The sequence below is a fragment of the Microcaecilia unicolor genome, chromosome 8 (assembly GCF_901765095.1).
Source record: "Microcaecilia unicolor chromosome 8, aMicUni1.1, whole genome shotgun sequence".
NCBI classification, from domain to species: domain Eukaryota; kingdom Metazoa; phylum Chordata; class Amphibia; order Gymnophiona; family Siphonopidae; genus Microcaecilia; species Microcaecilia unicolor.
The window spans coordinates 227,383,755-227,398,860 of record NC_044038.1 but is presented as its reverse complement, the minus strand read 5'-3'; the positions used below and the strand labels follow the sequence as shown (position 1 = coordinate 227,398,860).

At 45.9% G+C, this 15,106-nt stretch overlaps 2 protein-coding genes across 2 annotated transcripts in view; both read left to right on the top strand.

The window, feature by feature from the left end:
• Nucleotides 1–10,294, top strand: part of LOC115475598 (erythrocyte membrane protein band 4.2-like) — a 39,603-nt gene extending 29,309 nt beyond the window's left edge. The window contains 3 exon segments of the mRNA XM_030211452.1: nucleotides 5,654–5,814; nucleotides 8,294–8,427; nucleotides 9,462–10,294. Of these exon segments, the coding sequence (XP_030067312.1) occupies nucleotides 5,654–5,814; nucleotides 8,294–8,427; nucleotides 9,462–9,624 (458 nt within the window). The 3' untranslated portion in view covers nucleotides 9,625–10,294.
• Nucleotides 1–15,106, top strand: part of LOC115475593 (protein-glutamine gamma-glutamyltransferase 5-like) — a 170,186-nt gene that overhangs the window by 102,933 nt on the left and 52,147 nt on the right. The gene's annotated exons all lie outside the window — the stretch shown is intronic.

The following is a 15,106-nucleotide window of genomic DNA, read 5'->3' as shown; positions in this document are numbered from 1 at the left end:
GGGCTCAGGGAGTTTATTCCAGGCATGGGGTGAGGCGAGGCAGAAAGGGCGGAGCCTGGAGTTGGCGGTGGTGGAGAAGGGTACTGAGAGGAGGGATTTGTCTTGAGAGCGGAGGTTACGGGTAGGAACGTAAGGGGAGATGAGGGTAGAGAGGTAAGGAGGGGCTGCAGATCGAGTGCATTTGTAGGTTAGTAGGAGAAGCTTGAACTGTATGCGGTACCTGATCGGAAGCCAGTGAAGTGACTTGAGGAGAGGGGTGATATGAGTGTATCGGTCCAGGCGGAAGATAAGACGTGCATCAGAGTTCTGAACGGACTGAAGGGGGGGGTAGATGGCTAAGTGGGAGGCCGGTGAGGAGTAGGTTGCAGTACTCAAGGCGAGAGGTAATGAGAGAGTGGATGAGAGTTCGGGTGGTGTGCTCAGAGAGGAAAGGGCGAATTTTGATAATGTTATAGAGGAAGAAGCGACAGGTCTTGGCTATCTGCTGGATATGCGCAGAGAAGTAGAGGGAGGAGTCGAAGATGACTCCAAGGTTGCGGCCAGATGAGACGGGGACGATGAGGGTGTTATCAACTGAGATAGAGAGTGGTCAGTCATTGGCAGTGAGCGTTTTGCTCACTACCAACGGTGTTATTCCCGGATATTCAAAGTCAGGCCCTGTGCAGGCTTTGGCTTTAACTATGTTATTTTTAAGCTGGCTAACACATAGCTCCTTAAGTCAATGTTCATCACTTAAGCGGCCATGGGTTACCACATGAAAATTGGATAATTAAGGAGTAAATATCAGCACTTAGACATCCAAGTGCTGACTCCACCTCCCCAAAATGCCCCCAACACAGCCAGCTTTGTGTTTCTGTGCTAACTGCAATATTTAACGGCACTTCTGGGTCCTTTAACTTAAGGGTTGGCATGCAGAAACAGCCAATCTGGAACTACCGCCGGGCTACTGCAGAAGCCTGGCGGTAGTTTCCCATCTCCAGCGTGTGCCATTTCCAGCGCTACAGTAATTTTTTTTAGATTTCTGTAGCGTCAGAACTTTAACCTGCAGTAACTGGGCAGCGGTTACCACCGGGTTAGTGTGGGAGCCCTAGCCGCCATCTCAATGGGTGGCAGTCAGGGCTCCAGTGGCGTTCCTAGGGGCGCTGACACCCGGGGCGGATTGCCGATGCGCCCCCCCCCCCCGGGTGCAGCGCCCCCCCCCCCCGGTGCAGCGCGACCCCCCCCCCGGCAAAAGGACCCCCCCCCCCACCCCGGCAAAAAAAAAACCCTCACCCCTGGGTGCACGCTGCTGGGGGGGGGGGTGCCGCGCGCCGGTCAGCGTCGTTCGTTTCCATGCTCCCTCTGCCCCGGAACAGGAAACGAACAAAGCTGACCGGCGCATGGTACCCCCCCAGCGGCGTGCACTCAGGGCGGACCGCCCCCCCCCCCTTGGTACGCCACTGCAGGGCTCCCCACTGAAATGGCCATGCAGTAAGTGGTTCACTTACCACACAGTCATTTCTTTTCCCCCCAAAATGGCCAGCTTTTTACATGCTGTAAAAGGGGGCCTCAGCGCTTGGCAAAAACATGCACTGATGCTAGCCCCTTTTACCACAGCTTAGTAAAAGGACCCCTATGCTGGAGTGGAGGAGTAGCCTAGTGGTTAGTGCAGTGGACTTTGATCCTGGGGAACTGAGGAACTGAGTTTGATTCCCACTTCAGGCACAGGCAGCTCCTTGTGACTCTGGGCAAGTCACTTAACCCTCCATTGCCCCATGTAAGCTGCATTGAGCCTGCCATGAGTGGGAAAGCGCAGGGTACAAATGTAACAAAAATAAAATAGATACTATTGGAGATTCTACATGGAATGTTGCTACTATTGGAGATTCTACATGGAATTTTGCTATTCCAATAGTCCATGTAGAAGGCTGCGCAGGCTTCTGTTTCTGTGAGTCTGACGTCCTGCAAGCAGAAGCCTGCGCGGGCCACATTGGTGATCTGCAAGGGCCGACTTCTACATGGAATGTTGCTAGTGGGACTCTGGGCAAGTCACTTAACCCTCCATTGCCCCATGTAAGCCGCATTGAGCCTGCCATGAGTGGGAAAGTGCGGGGTACAAATGTAACAAAAAAATATATATATTATAACAGCATTTGAGCAAATGATGGAGGGGAAACAGTGGGACTCTATTCCACAAATACCTTCTAGAACAATTGAAGATTGAATGCATAATCTTGCTAAATATACATGTTTGGCAAGTCTATAGATTCTCCTGCTTTGAAGCAAAGGGGTACCCTGTCCGTCCATAAGGGAGATCGATGGCTTGATGCACAGCTAGTCTTGTGCCTTTTTTTTTAAATTATTATTAGACATAACTAGAACTGTACCGACTGATTTGATATTTCACTGGTAACGCTGCCCTGGGGCTGGATCAAATGACTTTTTATTGCTGCATAATAGGTTTATCAGGGCATTTAACAGAATCGTGTTCCTCTTCCCTCCAAAGAAAACTATTATTAAGCTTGTTTATAATTTCACAAGGAAGATTGAGGAGACCAAAAACCTTTACTGTTCAGCAAACAGGATGACCTGGCATAGGAGATCTTATTTGCATGTATTTCCTTGTAGACAAACGGTTGATATATGCCTTTTTCAATGTGCCTTCGACAGATAAGAGATACTTTCTGTCAGACTCACAGAAACAGAAGCCTGCGCGGCCGCATTGCTGATCTGCAAGGACAGGCTTCTACATGGAATATTGCTAGTGGAGGAGTAGCCTAGTGGTTAGTGCAGTGGACTTTGATCCTGGGGAACTGAGTTCCATTTCCACTGCAGCTCCTTGTGACTCTGGGCAAGTCACTTAATCCTCCATTGCCCCTGCTACAAAATAAGTACCTGAATATATGTAAACCGCTTTGAATGTAGTTGCAAAATACCACAGAAAGGTGGTATATCAAGTCCCATTTCCCTTTAAAGGCCGCTGAATAGCAACTAGCCCTGACTAAGTGGTTTAACCAGTCAGCTAAATCGCTTTAAATATCAGGCCCTATATTTATATATACATTGACAGGTTTCACTATTTGCCACCCTTACAGATTGTTGATGCCAGTATCAAGTAGGAACACATCCCCCCCCCCCCCAAAAAAAAAAAAATAAAAATTATAAAACCTCAAATTGACACCTTCCTGCTCCTACCCCCAACTCTTGTGGCCCTCTCATTCCTTTCTTCTCTTCACCACCCTACATACTCTGGAATTCTAGTGGCATCAACAGAAGAAAATATGGGCAGGGATTAAGTGAGACCACACCAAAAACTTTGAATGACACATGGAAGCTTACAAGCACAGGGCCACTGTCCTCCATATTAGCTTTGACATCCTAGCTCAAAGCTTCCCAAACTTGTCCAAGAGACTAGAGCAGTGGTTCTCAACCCAGTCCTTGTGGCACATCCAGCCAATCGGGTTTTCAGGATATTCACATGTACTGCTTCCATCGAGTGCAAATCTCTCATGCATATGCTTGCTTGTGGATATCCTGAAAATCACAAACAGAAAAAAAGCAACACTGGGCCTCTAAGGCTGGGACAACAGGAGTATTTTACTGAAAAATGACCCGACACGGGCCATGTTTCGGTGTTAAGTAACGCCTGCCTCAGGGGACAGAGTATGGTTGTAAGTTATACAAGATGTATAAATGTCCAATGCCTCTGAGAATGAATTGGAAAAAACTTCTGAGCCAAGCGATCCTGTCGAGAAGGACAGCCACGGTAAACTCCTGTGTTAGCCCTTCCTTTGATAAAAACAATTTGCAAAGGGCAGAATCGCATTACTTAACGCCGAAACACGGCCCATGTCGGGTCATCTATATAAATAATTCTCACCTCAAACATTCTGAAGCTCACTCTGTGGCAGGGCAACACTGAAGCCCTGCACTGTTGGTAGGCTAGGCTGTCAGCACCACTCACTGTCACTCATGCACCACTCACTGTCACTCATAGACCCGCCCTCAGCCACGCCCCTTCCGCACATAATTCGCAACCCCAACGTTCTAATGAAGCTTCAACTTCCGAGGTGGCATAGATCAGAATTTTTCCCCATGAGTGTCTGCCCCGCCCTCGTGTCACAACGTGATGACGTCAAGGGCGTGGCTATGACCCTCAGCGAATCGCATCGCTCAGCCCTACATCCCCTCCCCCATGTTGGCACCGCTACCACCCCCCACCCCCCCCAACGTCACTGCACCAGTACTCAAGCCTCCACCACAGATCGCCACCGCTCCCCCCTCCCTCCCTCCGTCCGTCAGCTGTGTTAAAAAGGAAGCGGGGCACCGCAGGCAGCCATCGCCTGTCAGCTCTGCATCCTCTACTCCTCTCACGTCACTGCCCCTGCAGTAGAACCCCGGAGGACCACAGCGACATGAGAGGTGACAGCAGGAAAACCTTACTAGCGCCCGTTTCATTTGTTTCAGAAACGGGCCTTTCTTACTAGTTTTTCAATAAAATACTCCTGTTGTCCCAGCCTTGAAGGCCCAGTGTTGCTTTTTTTTGTTTGTATACTTTCTACTTTTAGATTGTAAGCTCTTTGAGCAGGGACTGTCCCTCTATGTTAAATTGTACAGTGCTGCGTAACCCTAGTAGCGCTTTAGAAATGTTAAGTAGTAGTATGTATGCTGTATACCCTCTCTGTTTGTTTTGTTTTTTATCTCAGTCCTTGGGTGTGTCCCAAGGACTGAGTTGAGATACCTACAATAAATACACGAGATTAATCTGCATGCACTGCAAAATTTATCTCATGAATTTATGCATTCTGCATATTCTGAAAACCCATCTGCCTGCAAAGGGCACCAGGACAGATTGAGCTACTACTGAAAAATAAAGGTGTGAGCAAATCTAAATAAATTGTGAAAAGTCCTACTCTAGGTATATTATACCTAAGCACAAATTTAGGTCTACAAAAAAACCTTGCTAACGCATCACCTAGTAAACCATTAAAACATTATCACCTGATGGGAGGTGGGGCTGGTGGTTGGGAGGCGTGGATAGTGCTGGGCAGACTTATACGGTCTATGCCAGAGCCAGTGGTTGGGAGGCGGGGATAGTGCTGGGCAGACTTATACGGTCTGTGCCAGAGCCGGTGGTTGGGAGGAGGGGCTGGTGGTTGGGAGGCGGGGATACTGCTAGGCAGACTTATACGGTCTGTGCCAGAGCCGGTGGTGGGAGGCGGGGCTGGTGGTTGAGAGGCGGGGCTAGTGCTGGGCAGACTTATACAGTCTGTGCCCTGAAGAGCACAGGTACAAATCAAAGTAGGGTATACACAAAAAGTAGCACATATGAGTTATCTTGTTGGGCAGACTGGATGGACCGTGCAGATCTTTTTCTGCTGTCATCTACTATATTACTATGTAAGTAGAAAGGGGGAAGTTTGGAATTCCTCAGCACAGGGGCAACTGCAGTTCAAACCCTGACAAAGGAACATTTGTATTTTTTTTTTATTCTGAAGTGATTTGGCCACTTTCCCATTCAGGCACAGTTCCAGTCTGCTCAGATATGGCCCAACAATATCCACTAAAGACTATGAATAGGATCAAATATGCTCATGGTTTTTCAAAAGATGAAGTCTCTGGAACTAAATCTTTAGTAAATTTGGAAAATATTTTAACTGTGTTGCATTTCTAGAGCGAATCATCACCACAAGGCTACTTTACTCACAGTATGAGAAAGTACTGACAGAAACAGACGTGCTGAGAGTGACTGCAGTGCTGCTGGAGAAAGAAACGGGTCTCGCCATTTTCACAGAGCAGGACATGAGGCTCTGCAAACCCACTCTAAGTATTCAGGTCAGAAAGAATGTTCTTTGGCCAAGTTCCCCTCTCTCTCTCTAAGAATGTATGAGCAGAGCAGGGCAGGGCAGGGCAGGTCCCCTCCCCCCCCCCCCCCTCTACACACACACTCATACATTACCTCCTGATTAAAGTTGCCAGTGAGGCATACAGGATTAAGAAGATCCTTTACATAAGTACATAAGTATTGCCACACTGGGACAGACCAAAGGGTCCATCAAGCCCAGCATCCTGTTTCCAACAGTGGCCAACCCAGGTCACAAATACCTGGCAAGTTCTCAAAAAAAAGTTCAATACATATTATGCTGCTTATCCCAGAAATAAGCAGTGGATTTTCACAAAGTCAATTTAATAATGGTCTATGAACTTTTTCTTTAGGAAGCCAGCCAAACCTTTTTTTTTAAACCCTGCTAAGCTAACTGCCTTTACCACATTCCCTGGCAACAAATTCCAGAGTTTAATTACACGTTGAGTGAAGAAAATTTTCTCCGATTTGTATTATTTGAAAAGTTTTCTTTTAATTGCTGTAAATGACTAGTGCTGAGGAAAGATGATCCTCTAGTAATCTTGGAAGAAGCTACCATTATGGCAGTAAAGAAAAGGGTTAACTCTGGCAGCACAAATGCCACACTAAGAAATAAGTGATGTGCAAAACCCTCTACACCAATAGCAAGGGTAATGGATGATATACTACTTTTCTTTGGTACAAGCAAAGTGGTTTACATTTACAATATGCAGGTACTTTCTCTCTCCATTAGATTGTAAACTCCTTTGAGCAGGGACTGTCCTTCTTTGTTTTTTGTACAGCGCTGCGTAACCCTGGTAGCGCTCTAGAAATGTTAAATAGTAGTAGTAGTAGTAGTAGGGGGTTCACAATTTAATTTTTTGTACCTGGGGCAATAGAGGGTTAAGTGACTTTTATCCATGCTCACAAAGAGCCACAGTGGGAATTGAACCCAGGTTTCCTGGCTCTCAGCCTGCTGCTTTAACCATTATGCTACCCCTCCAGTCCAAATCATTCCTCAGCCCCACTGTGAAAGCAGTCCAAATGTTTTAGCTTCCTTCAGTACAGAAGCAAAAGAAGTAGCTTGATCAACAGGACTTCCATAAATCCAACAAGACATAATGAAGAAATAGGGTCTTTATTCAATACGAAAATTGGACTTGACACGGCACCACGTTTCGGAAAAATGCCTGCATCAGTGGTGCTCTTACCATGTGGCCATGTGGTGGGGAACCCTGCCACCCATTGAGGTGGCGATAAGGGCTCCCGCGGTAACCCAGCAGTAACTGGGCAGCGGGTGGAGATGCCCAATTATCATCGGGTTACTGCCACACAAGCCATTTCCAGGAGTTTTCTTTTTTTTTTTCCCTCAGAAATGGTGCGTGTTTGGTAAGCTGACGTTGGGCTTACCGACGCTTTGTAAATGACCTCCTGCGCTACTTAACAGTTCCAAAGTCTGTCTGTCTAAAGATCAGCTCCTTTTGAGAGACCCTACCCTATAACAGTAAAGGGACTGTCCGTGCTGTAATCAGGGAAGGAAAGTGTGATGGGAGAAGACAGGCAAGAAGACAACCAGGCCTTTAATGCAGGGGCATAGCCAGACAACAGAGTTTGGGTGGGCCTAGGCAAAAATTGGGTGGGCACCAAGTGTTCTCCCCCCACCCCCCAAAATCTCAGCTCGTGGGAAAACACTTCTTTCCACCTTGGCAGCAGGAATGCACTGAAAACTGAGTATGCGCAGGTGCCGGTGTCGTGGAGAGTAGCGTTTTTGTTACCATCAGGGGAAATCTTCAGCTGGCGGAGCTTGGGATTCCCACCAGTCACCACTAACCATGTGCTACTGTTGGGTGGGCCTGAGCCATAAACGGGTGGGCCCTGGCCCACCCAAGCCCACCTGTGGCTACGCCACTGCTTTAATGGAAGAAGTAACTAAGCTGTTAATCTCTCTCTCTCTCTCTCTCTCTCTCTCTCTCTCTCTCTCTCTCTCTCACACAAGGACTGACACAGGCTGCACATACCGCAGCAGGACATGTTTCTCCACTCCTACCCTAGCTGAGATCATATTTAATCACCTCTCTGACCTCCTGTGCAACTTTCTTTAAATTAGTCACCTTATTTTCTAACTCCTCGTACTCTCTTACCTATCTATATGTTCCATCTTTGCTTATACCCTATGCTGTCTGTTAACATGTTTTATTACGTATTGTGTTGACATTGTAAATAGTATATTGTGCCATACGTTGTATTGTTACTAGAATATTTTTATTGCTGTAATAGTTTATTGCTTATGCTTGATTTATTCTTACTGTACACTGGCATGCGTGCATTCCTTCAAAAAGGCAGTAAATAAATCCTAATAAACAAATAAATAAGACCCAGGGAAATGACTAAGCATCCTTGATGGCAGAAATGAATGAAGCGACAGAAGAGTGCAATTTATGCTCTCAATAACGTTTTTTTTCCCCCCCACAGATAGTAGAACGAGCTCTTCAGTACCACCCCATCACTGCCAGAATTTGTTTTACAAATCCACTGGCAGAGGCCCTGGAGGACTGCGTGATCACAGTAACTGGAAAAGGTCTTGTTCACGGAGAAAGGACGTACAGGTCAGTCTCCTCCCACAGAGGCACGTGCTTCTATATTAAAGCTTAGGTGATTTTTGATCTGTTGGCTTGCTATCTGCAGATATTTTGCTGTCAAAAATGGGGTTGGTGGGAAAACTATATCTTCTGAGAATTTGTTGTGGGGGGTTTTTTGGTGGGGGGGGGGGGGGAGACACAAACAGCATGATTTTAAATAACAAAAGAGGAGTTTTCATACACATATCAGATTCACGTATTCTGCAACTGCATCTGAATAGGATTTTCTTTCCCTAAAAGGTAACCCCCCCCCCTTGCCCCCCACACTAAAGACGGTAAAATGTTATTAAGGTTAATAGCTTCTGGAATCCCACTCTCTTCTGTATTTAACCACTGTGCATGATTCTTAACTATCATTCTAAACTTCTGCTTTGAAGCTACTTGGAAAAATAAGTGGCGTTCCTAGGGGGGCTGACACCCGGGGCGGATCGCCGATGCGCCCCGCCCCCCCCGGCAAAAACTCCCCCCGATCCCCTTGTGAAAGACACCCCCCCAGGTGCACGCCGCTGGGGGGGGGGGTGCCGCGCACCTGCCGGCTCTTTGTTTTCATGCTCCCTCTACCCCGAAACAGGAAGTAACCTGTTCCAGGGGAAAGGGAGCATGAAAACGAAGAGCCGACAGGCGCGCGGCACCCCCCCAGCGGCGTGCACCCGTGGCGGACCGCCCCCCCCCCCTTGGTACGCCACTATAAATAACCAAAATATTACAAATACACATAAAACAACCATCTTTTCCCCTGCTCTTATTCATAATCTTATCTTTTGTAGTATTTTGATCATTTCCTTTGTACAGTCTAGGATCAGAAAACATTTTTGATCAGAGTAATTAGTTAATAATTTTTTTTAATCTATACAGTTGAAGAAACTAGAAATGAGTTAAGTTCCAGTGGAGATACTTGTTCAATGCAGTCGCCATCTTGAGAAACTTGATGGACTTAAACTGGAGGAAAGACAAACGGGTGGTTTTTCTTTATTCACACAACTTTTTCTCATTAATCTCAGGTTAGGTACAGTTGAAGCTGGAGGTACCCTGACACACCCTATTGAGTTCACACCAACCCAGACTGGATGGAGAAGATTTACTGTGGACCTGGACTGCACCAGATTTCAAGATGTCAAGGGCTACAAGAGTCTTGAGGTCATGGCAGCAGAGCCCCACACTTAAGACTGCCTGTGTCCACCCATCTCAGCATCTCTTTCCATCATATCCAAAAAATATTTGTAATGGAAACAAATGGTGCTCTGAAATCTAATCACTTTATATTCTAATTACATAACAAATTCGCCTGGACGTACAACATAGAAAAGAGAGCAACACCAAAACTTAGCATACGTCACACTCAAATGAAGAAATAGTGATCTGGCAGCCTGCATGGACTGGGGCAGGGGGAAGGTAGAGACAGGAGGGAAGGGGAAGGCGTTATCCACCCCCCCCCCCCCTCAGTTTGCTATAAAAACACAAACTCCCTGTCCAACGGGCTGGACTACAAGCATGGGTTGTATTTCTGTTGCAAAGGGTGGTAAAGGAGGACGAAAGAGGGAAGGTGGGAGGGTGTGTGTGAAAAGTTCTGAACAATACTTTCTGTTGTTTTGGTACGGATACAAAGCCCTGCTTTTAAGAGTAGCAAAGAAGGAGATGCTATAAGCATATTTGATTTAAACATAAAAGAGAAATTCTTTAAAACGGGCTTGCTCTTTGGATCGCTAGTGTGGCTTCATTATATGTAGACTGGAATACTAACTCAAGTTCATTTTTTTTTGAAACATGATTTGAAGCATGTTAACTCATAGACAGGCCTTTACTGATTGCAAATCAATAAATTCTTTTGAAAATGCTCTGTCCCTTGCTAATAGTTAAAGAACTGGTTAGCCTGAAGGCCTGAAATTAGAAGAGGGATCCATTTATTTATTTATTGCATTTGTATCTGTTAATATGTGTCCCAGCTTGAGACCCACCCACTGGAAGAGTGGTGGGCCGAGTTCTATAGCCTAAACTGCTGAAAAGCACTGAATAGGCCTGAAAATCTGATGATGGCCTTGTAACTGAGCGCCAGCGGAATCAGGACCGCTTGGTGAGCCTTATTAAAATTTTGTGTGATATTCAAATACAGCGTAAGAGCCACGATGAAGGAATTAATGGCAAAAATAGTAAGAAGTTCGGTTCATAAGATGGAGTCTGTCTTTGTAAAGATGGCATCCAGGATCACAAGATCTGAATACTGTTCTCTCTATATTAGGAAAGATGTTTACAATTCAGGAAATTGCCATTATTAAGAAATATCAGAAAGGAAGGGGAGGTGGGCACCTGACCTGCAGTTAAGTATGATTCACAGATGAAAAAAAAAGTGTCTCTCCATTGAATTGGACAGAAAAGACTTTGCAGGCTCAATGTGGCTTACAATACATCATGAATGGTGGAAGTATATAGGAAAATAGACATTTAGTATTACAGAAGGATCTTGGGTAACATTATAATGATAAAACATGATTGTAGTATAACGAGCAGATATTATAAGACAATTCTGGATGTATGCGTAGGAGTTCACATTTGTTGATCTTTGTGGTATACCTTGTTAAAGAGGTGGGTCTTCAGTAGTTTGCGGAAGTTAGTTAGTCCATCCATCACATCTTTCCTTATAAATTACTACTTCTGGAAAAAATTTATAAAACTGACCAACGGAAACACAGTAAATGATGGCAAAATACCAAAATGACTTAACCATTTACCCATCATGGGGTTTAGAATTTGAACTGATGCTCCAGGCAGGTTACACGTCATTGTGTTTAGGGTTGTAAATCCCACTCCAGGCCGGCTACCCCCAGTGTCCGTTCTGCAACACAATAAGTACCCTTTCTGGAATCAAAATATGATCAACTTCAAAATCCTTTAATTGTAATTGTCCCTAAAGTTTGACTTATTTTTATTTTTGTTACATTTGTATCCTGCGCTTTCCCACTCATGGCAGGCTCAATGCGGCTTACATGGGGCAATGGAGGGTTAAGTGACTTGCCCAGAGTCACAAGGAGCTGCCTGTGCCTGAAGTGGTAATCCAACTCAGTTCCTCAGTTCCCCAGGACCAAAGTCCACCACCCTAACCACTAGGCCACTCCTCCACTCATCTTTTAAGTATTTGCTACTATTTGAGATTCTACATGGAATGTTGCTATTCCACTAGCAACATTCCATGTAGAAGTCAGCCCTTGCAGAGCACCAGTGTGGCCGCACAGGCTTCTGCTTCTGTGAGTCTGACGTCCTGCACGTGCAGGACGTCAGACTCACAGAAACAGAAGCCTGTGCAGCCTTCTACATGGAATGTTGCTAGTGGAATAGCAACATTCCATAAGAATCTCCAATAGTATCTATTTTTGTTACATTTGTACCCTGCGCTTTCCCACTCATGGCAGGCTCAATGTGGCTTACATGGGGCAATGGAGGGTTAAGTGACTTGCCCAGAGTCACAAGGAGCTGCCTGTGCCTGAAGTGGGAATCAAACTCAGTTCCTCAGTTCCCCAGGACCAAAGTCCACCCCCCTAACCACTAGGCCACTCCTCCACTCATCTTTTAAGTATTTTGCAGTTTAATTTTGGGTTATTTCTTAGGCTCTTTCTCATTTATTTTCAATATTTATATTCCCCTCTCTCTTTCCAATTCTTGATTGTGTATGTTATTTTGCAAGCCACCTAGAACTGCTGAGAAAGAGCGGGTTACAAATGGCTACAATAAAAATCACAAATTAAATGTACAAGATTATTGTTCAATTTTGTCTTTAATATAGGCTTTGACCACCACTACTCAATATCCCATTCTCTCTCCACTCTCTGAGTAAAAGGTAGCAAAGTCTCTTTCCGTTAGCTTCTTTTTAGGATCCATTTTGGAGCCAGTGATACCATTCAGTAAATATAAGAATTATGCAATGATCTAGCAGCTGACAGTAAACTTTCCAGAGAAAGATTCTTACAGATTCCTGCTGGAATAAAGCAGGCAGCCTCCAAGAGCCTTGTAAATTCTTCTCTATAAAGTTTTAAGGAAAATAACTCCAACTAGGACAGTGGCCTACACTAACATTTAAGCAGGGGCCGCTTTGGAGCCATACGAACTCAAAAAGAGCTGCCAAATTTATACGCTTATTTCAAAAACTTATATTTTGCTCAATCACAAATATTCTAGGTGGATTACAACTGTCACATACATGAGCAGCACAGGCTAAGATCAGGTGACCCTCAGGGGGAGGAATGCTGGCTTCGGCCTAACCCCTGGTAAGCCTTTCCTTGGCTGAGAGGTGCTCAGCTCTACCACCGGCTGCCTTTCAGGTGCTGTGGAGGACTTGCAGCTCATCTGCATATCCTTACAGCCTTCTCCGTGGGTGACTTCCAAGTCCACTCCAATCCACTCAGGGCCTCCTCCGCTCTAGGTGCCATGCGCCATATTCTCTTTATATTTATTCTTCTCCCAGTTACTACTTATGGTTCCAGTACACTTTCTCTTCTTGGTACTGTCCCTTCCTAATATCACCTTGTATCACCGTGTAATCACTCATACCTTGTATTTGTTCAGACCGGAACCAGCTAACGCCGTTAACAGTAATATGTAAGCCACATTGAGCCTTCAAAAAGGTGGGAAAATGTGGGATACAAATGTAACAAATCCTATATAATAATTCTCACCTCCAACGTTCTATGCTTGGGACCGTGGCTCCCTGGCTGCAGGTGGTCTGCGAGGCAGACATGCACGGACGTCACTGACGTCAAAACAGCTGATTCCAAGGCAAGGAGAGGAGTAGTGTTTCCCTACTCCTCCTACTGCCTCGGAATCAGCTGTCACCCCCCGCGCTATGGCCCCCTCGAAACCCACCCCCTTCCACGAACCTGTCAATCCCCCCCACCGGAACGCCGAAAACCGCCCCCCCCCCGCCGCTGTTGTGCACTACCTGTGCTGACAGCCGAAGTGTTGTTCTGCCCTTCGGGTGGGTTCCTCAATCATCTTCTCAGAAAGTTTAACTCCGTGCGTCTGACGTCAGACGCACGCAGAGGAACTTCCCAACAAGATGAGTGAAGAACCAACGGGAAGGAAAGAACAACACTTCGGTTGTAAGAACAGGTAGCACAAGAACGGCAGCGGCGGCAGAGGGGGGCAGTTTTCGCCGCCACGGGGGTGGGGGTGGAACGACAGGGTCGCGGAAGGGGGGGGGGGTTCAAGGGGGCCATAGCACGGAGGGGGGGGGGGGGAATTGCCTGCCTAAGGCCCGTTTCCTTGCCTACAGAAGTGGGCCTTTTTTTACTAGTAATAAATAATAATCCAAAGTACACCATACAAAACAATTATACATTAAAAAGTATGGGGTCCTTTTACAAAGGCATACTGAAAAATGGCTTGCGGTTGTGTAGGCGCGGGTTTGGGGCGTGCGCCGATCCATTTTTTTTTGTAGGGGCCCTTTTTACTAAGCCGCGTAAGCGTCTACGCGTGCCAAAATGGAGTTACCACACAGCTACTGCTGAAAATGGACGTGCGGCAAAATCAAAGTTGCCGCGCGTCCATTTTGGGTCTGACACCTTACCACCAACCGTTGACCTAGCGGTAAAGACTCATGTGGTAACCAGGTGGTAATGACCTACATGCGTCAAATACCACCTGGCGCGCGTCCGATACGCATGTCCTAAATAAAAATTATTTTTCGGACGCGTGTATCGGATGCGGGCCAAAAATGAAATTACCGCAAGAGCCACGCAGTAGTTGTGCAGCAACTCTATTTTGGCACGTGTAAATGCTTACATGACCCCTACAAAATAAAGTATCCCTTCTTAGTACAGAGGATATATGCTCCCTTTTCACAACTACATCAGACTTCTACATATGCCTGTTGAAATAAAATTGTTCTGAGCTCCTTTTTAAACAGTCTTATGTTTTGTAATTCCTTTATTCTCAATGGTAGATCATTCCAAAGTTGAGGAGGATCCACAGTATAGAATATTGATGCACGGTATTCCTCTAACCTCACTTAATTGATACAATGGAACCTCCAGAAGCATTTTACTGGCAGATCACAAATCTCACTGTTAACCAGCAGGGTGTCAGCGATATCCATTCCCACCAGTTCACTTTCAAACTGTTCACTGGGGGTAGCTCAAAGAGGCAGGAATTCCCAAATGCATTCTACTGAGAAATACCTTGTCCTCCAAGCCCGTAGGTCTCCTCATCCACTTCTCCATTTCTGTCAGGAGCTTGGGTACAGAGGCAAAGTGTAGCAGGGGAAAAAAAATGATGGTGGGGTTCACTGCAGAAGTTTCCAGGGGCCACCATTTCCCCCCCCCCCCCCCCCCCCCCCTAAGCCTGGTATTGAAAATGGAACTAGGATTTTTTTTTTTTTAGCATATGTTCACATCCCTTTAATCAGCTTACAAGCATTTCTAAACACATTCTAGCTCTTGGTTATCCTTTCTGAGAGGTGGTGGATGGGGGGGGGGGGGGGGGGGTCTCACCAGATCTCCCCTTCTTATTGGGCTATAAAGCCACTTTGAATATTAGGATGCCTTTACACCTTCTTTCCACTTTTCCAATTTAATGTACACTAAATTCAATCCAGTTTTGGCTACGGCGGCTCAGTTACAAACTTATTTCAAATTTACCAAAAACTGGTAGACTCAAATCT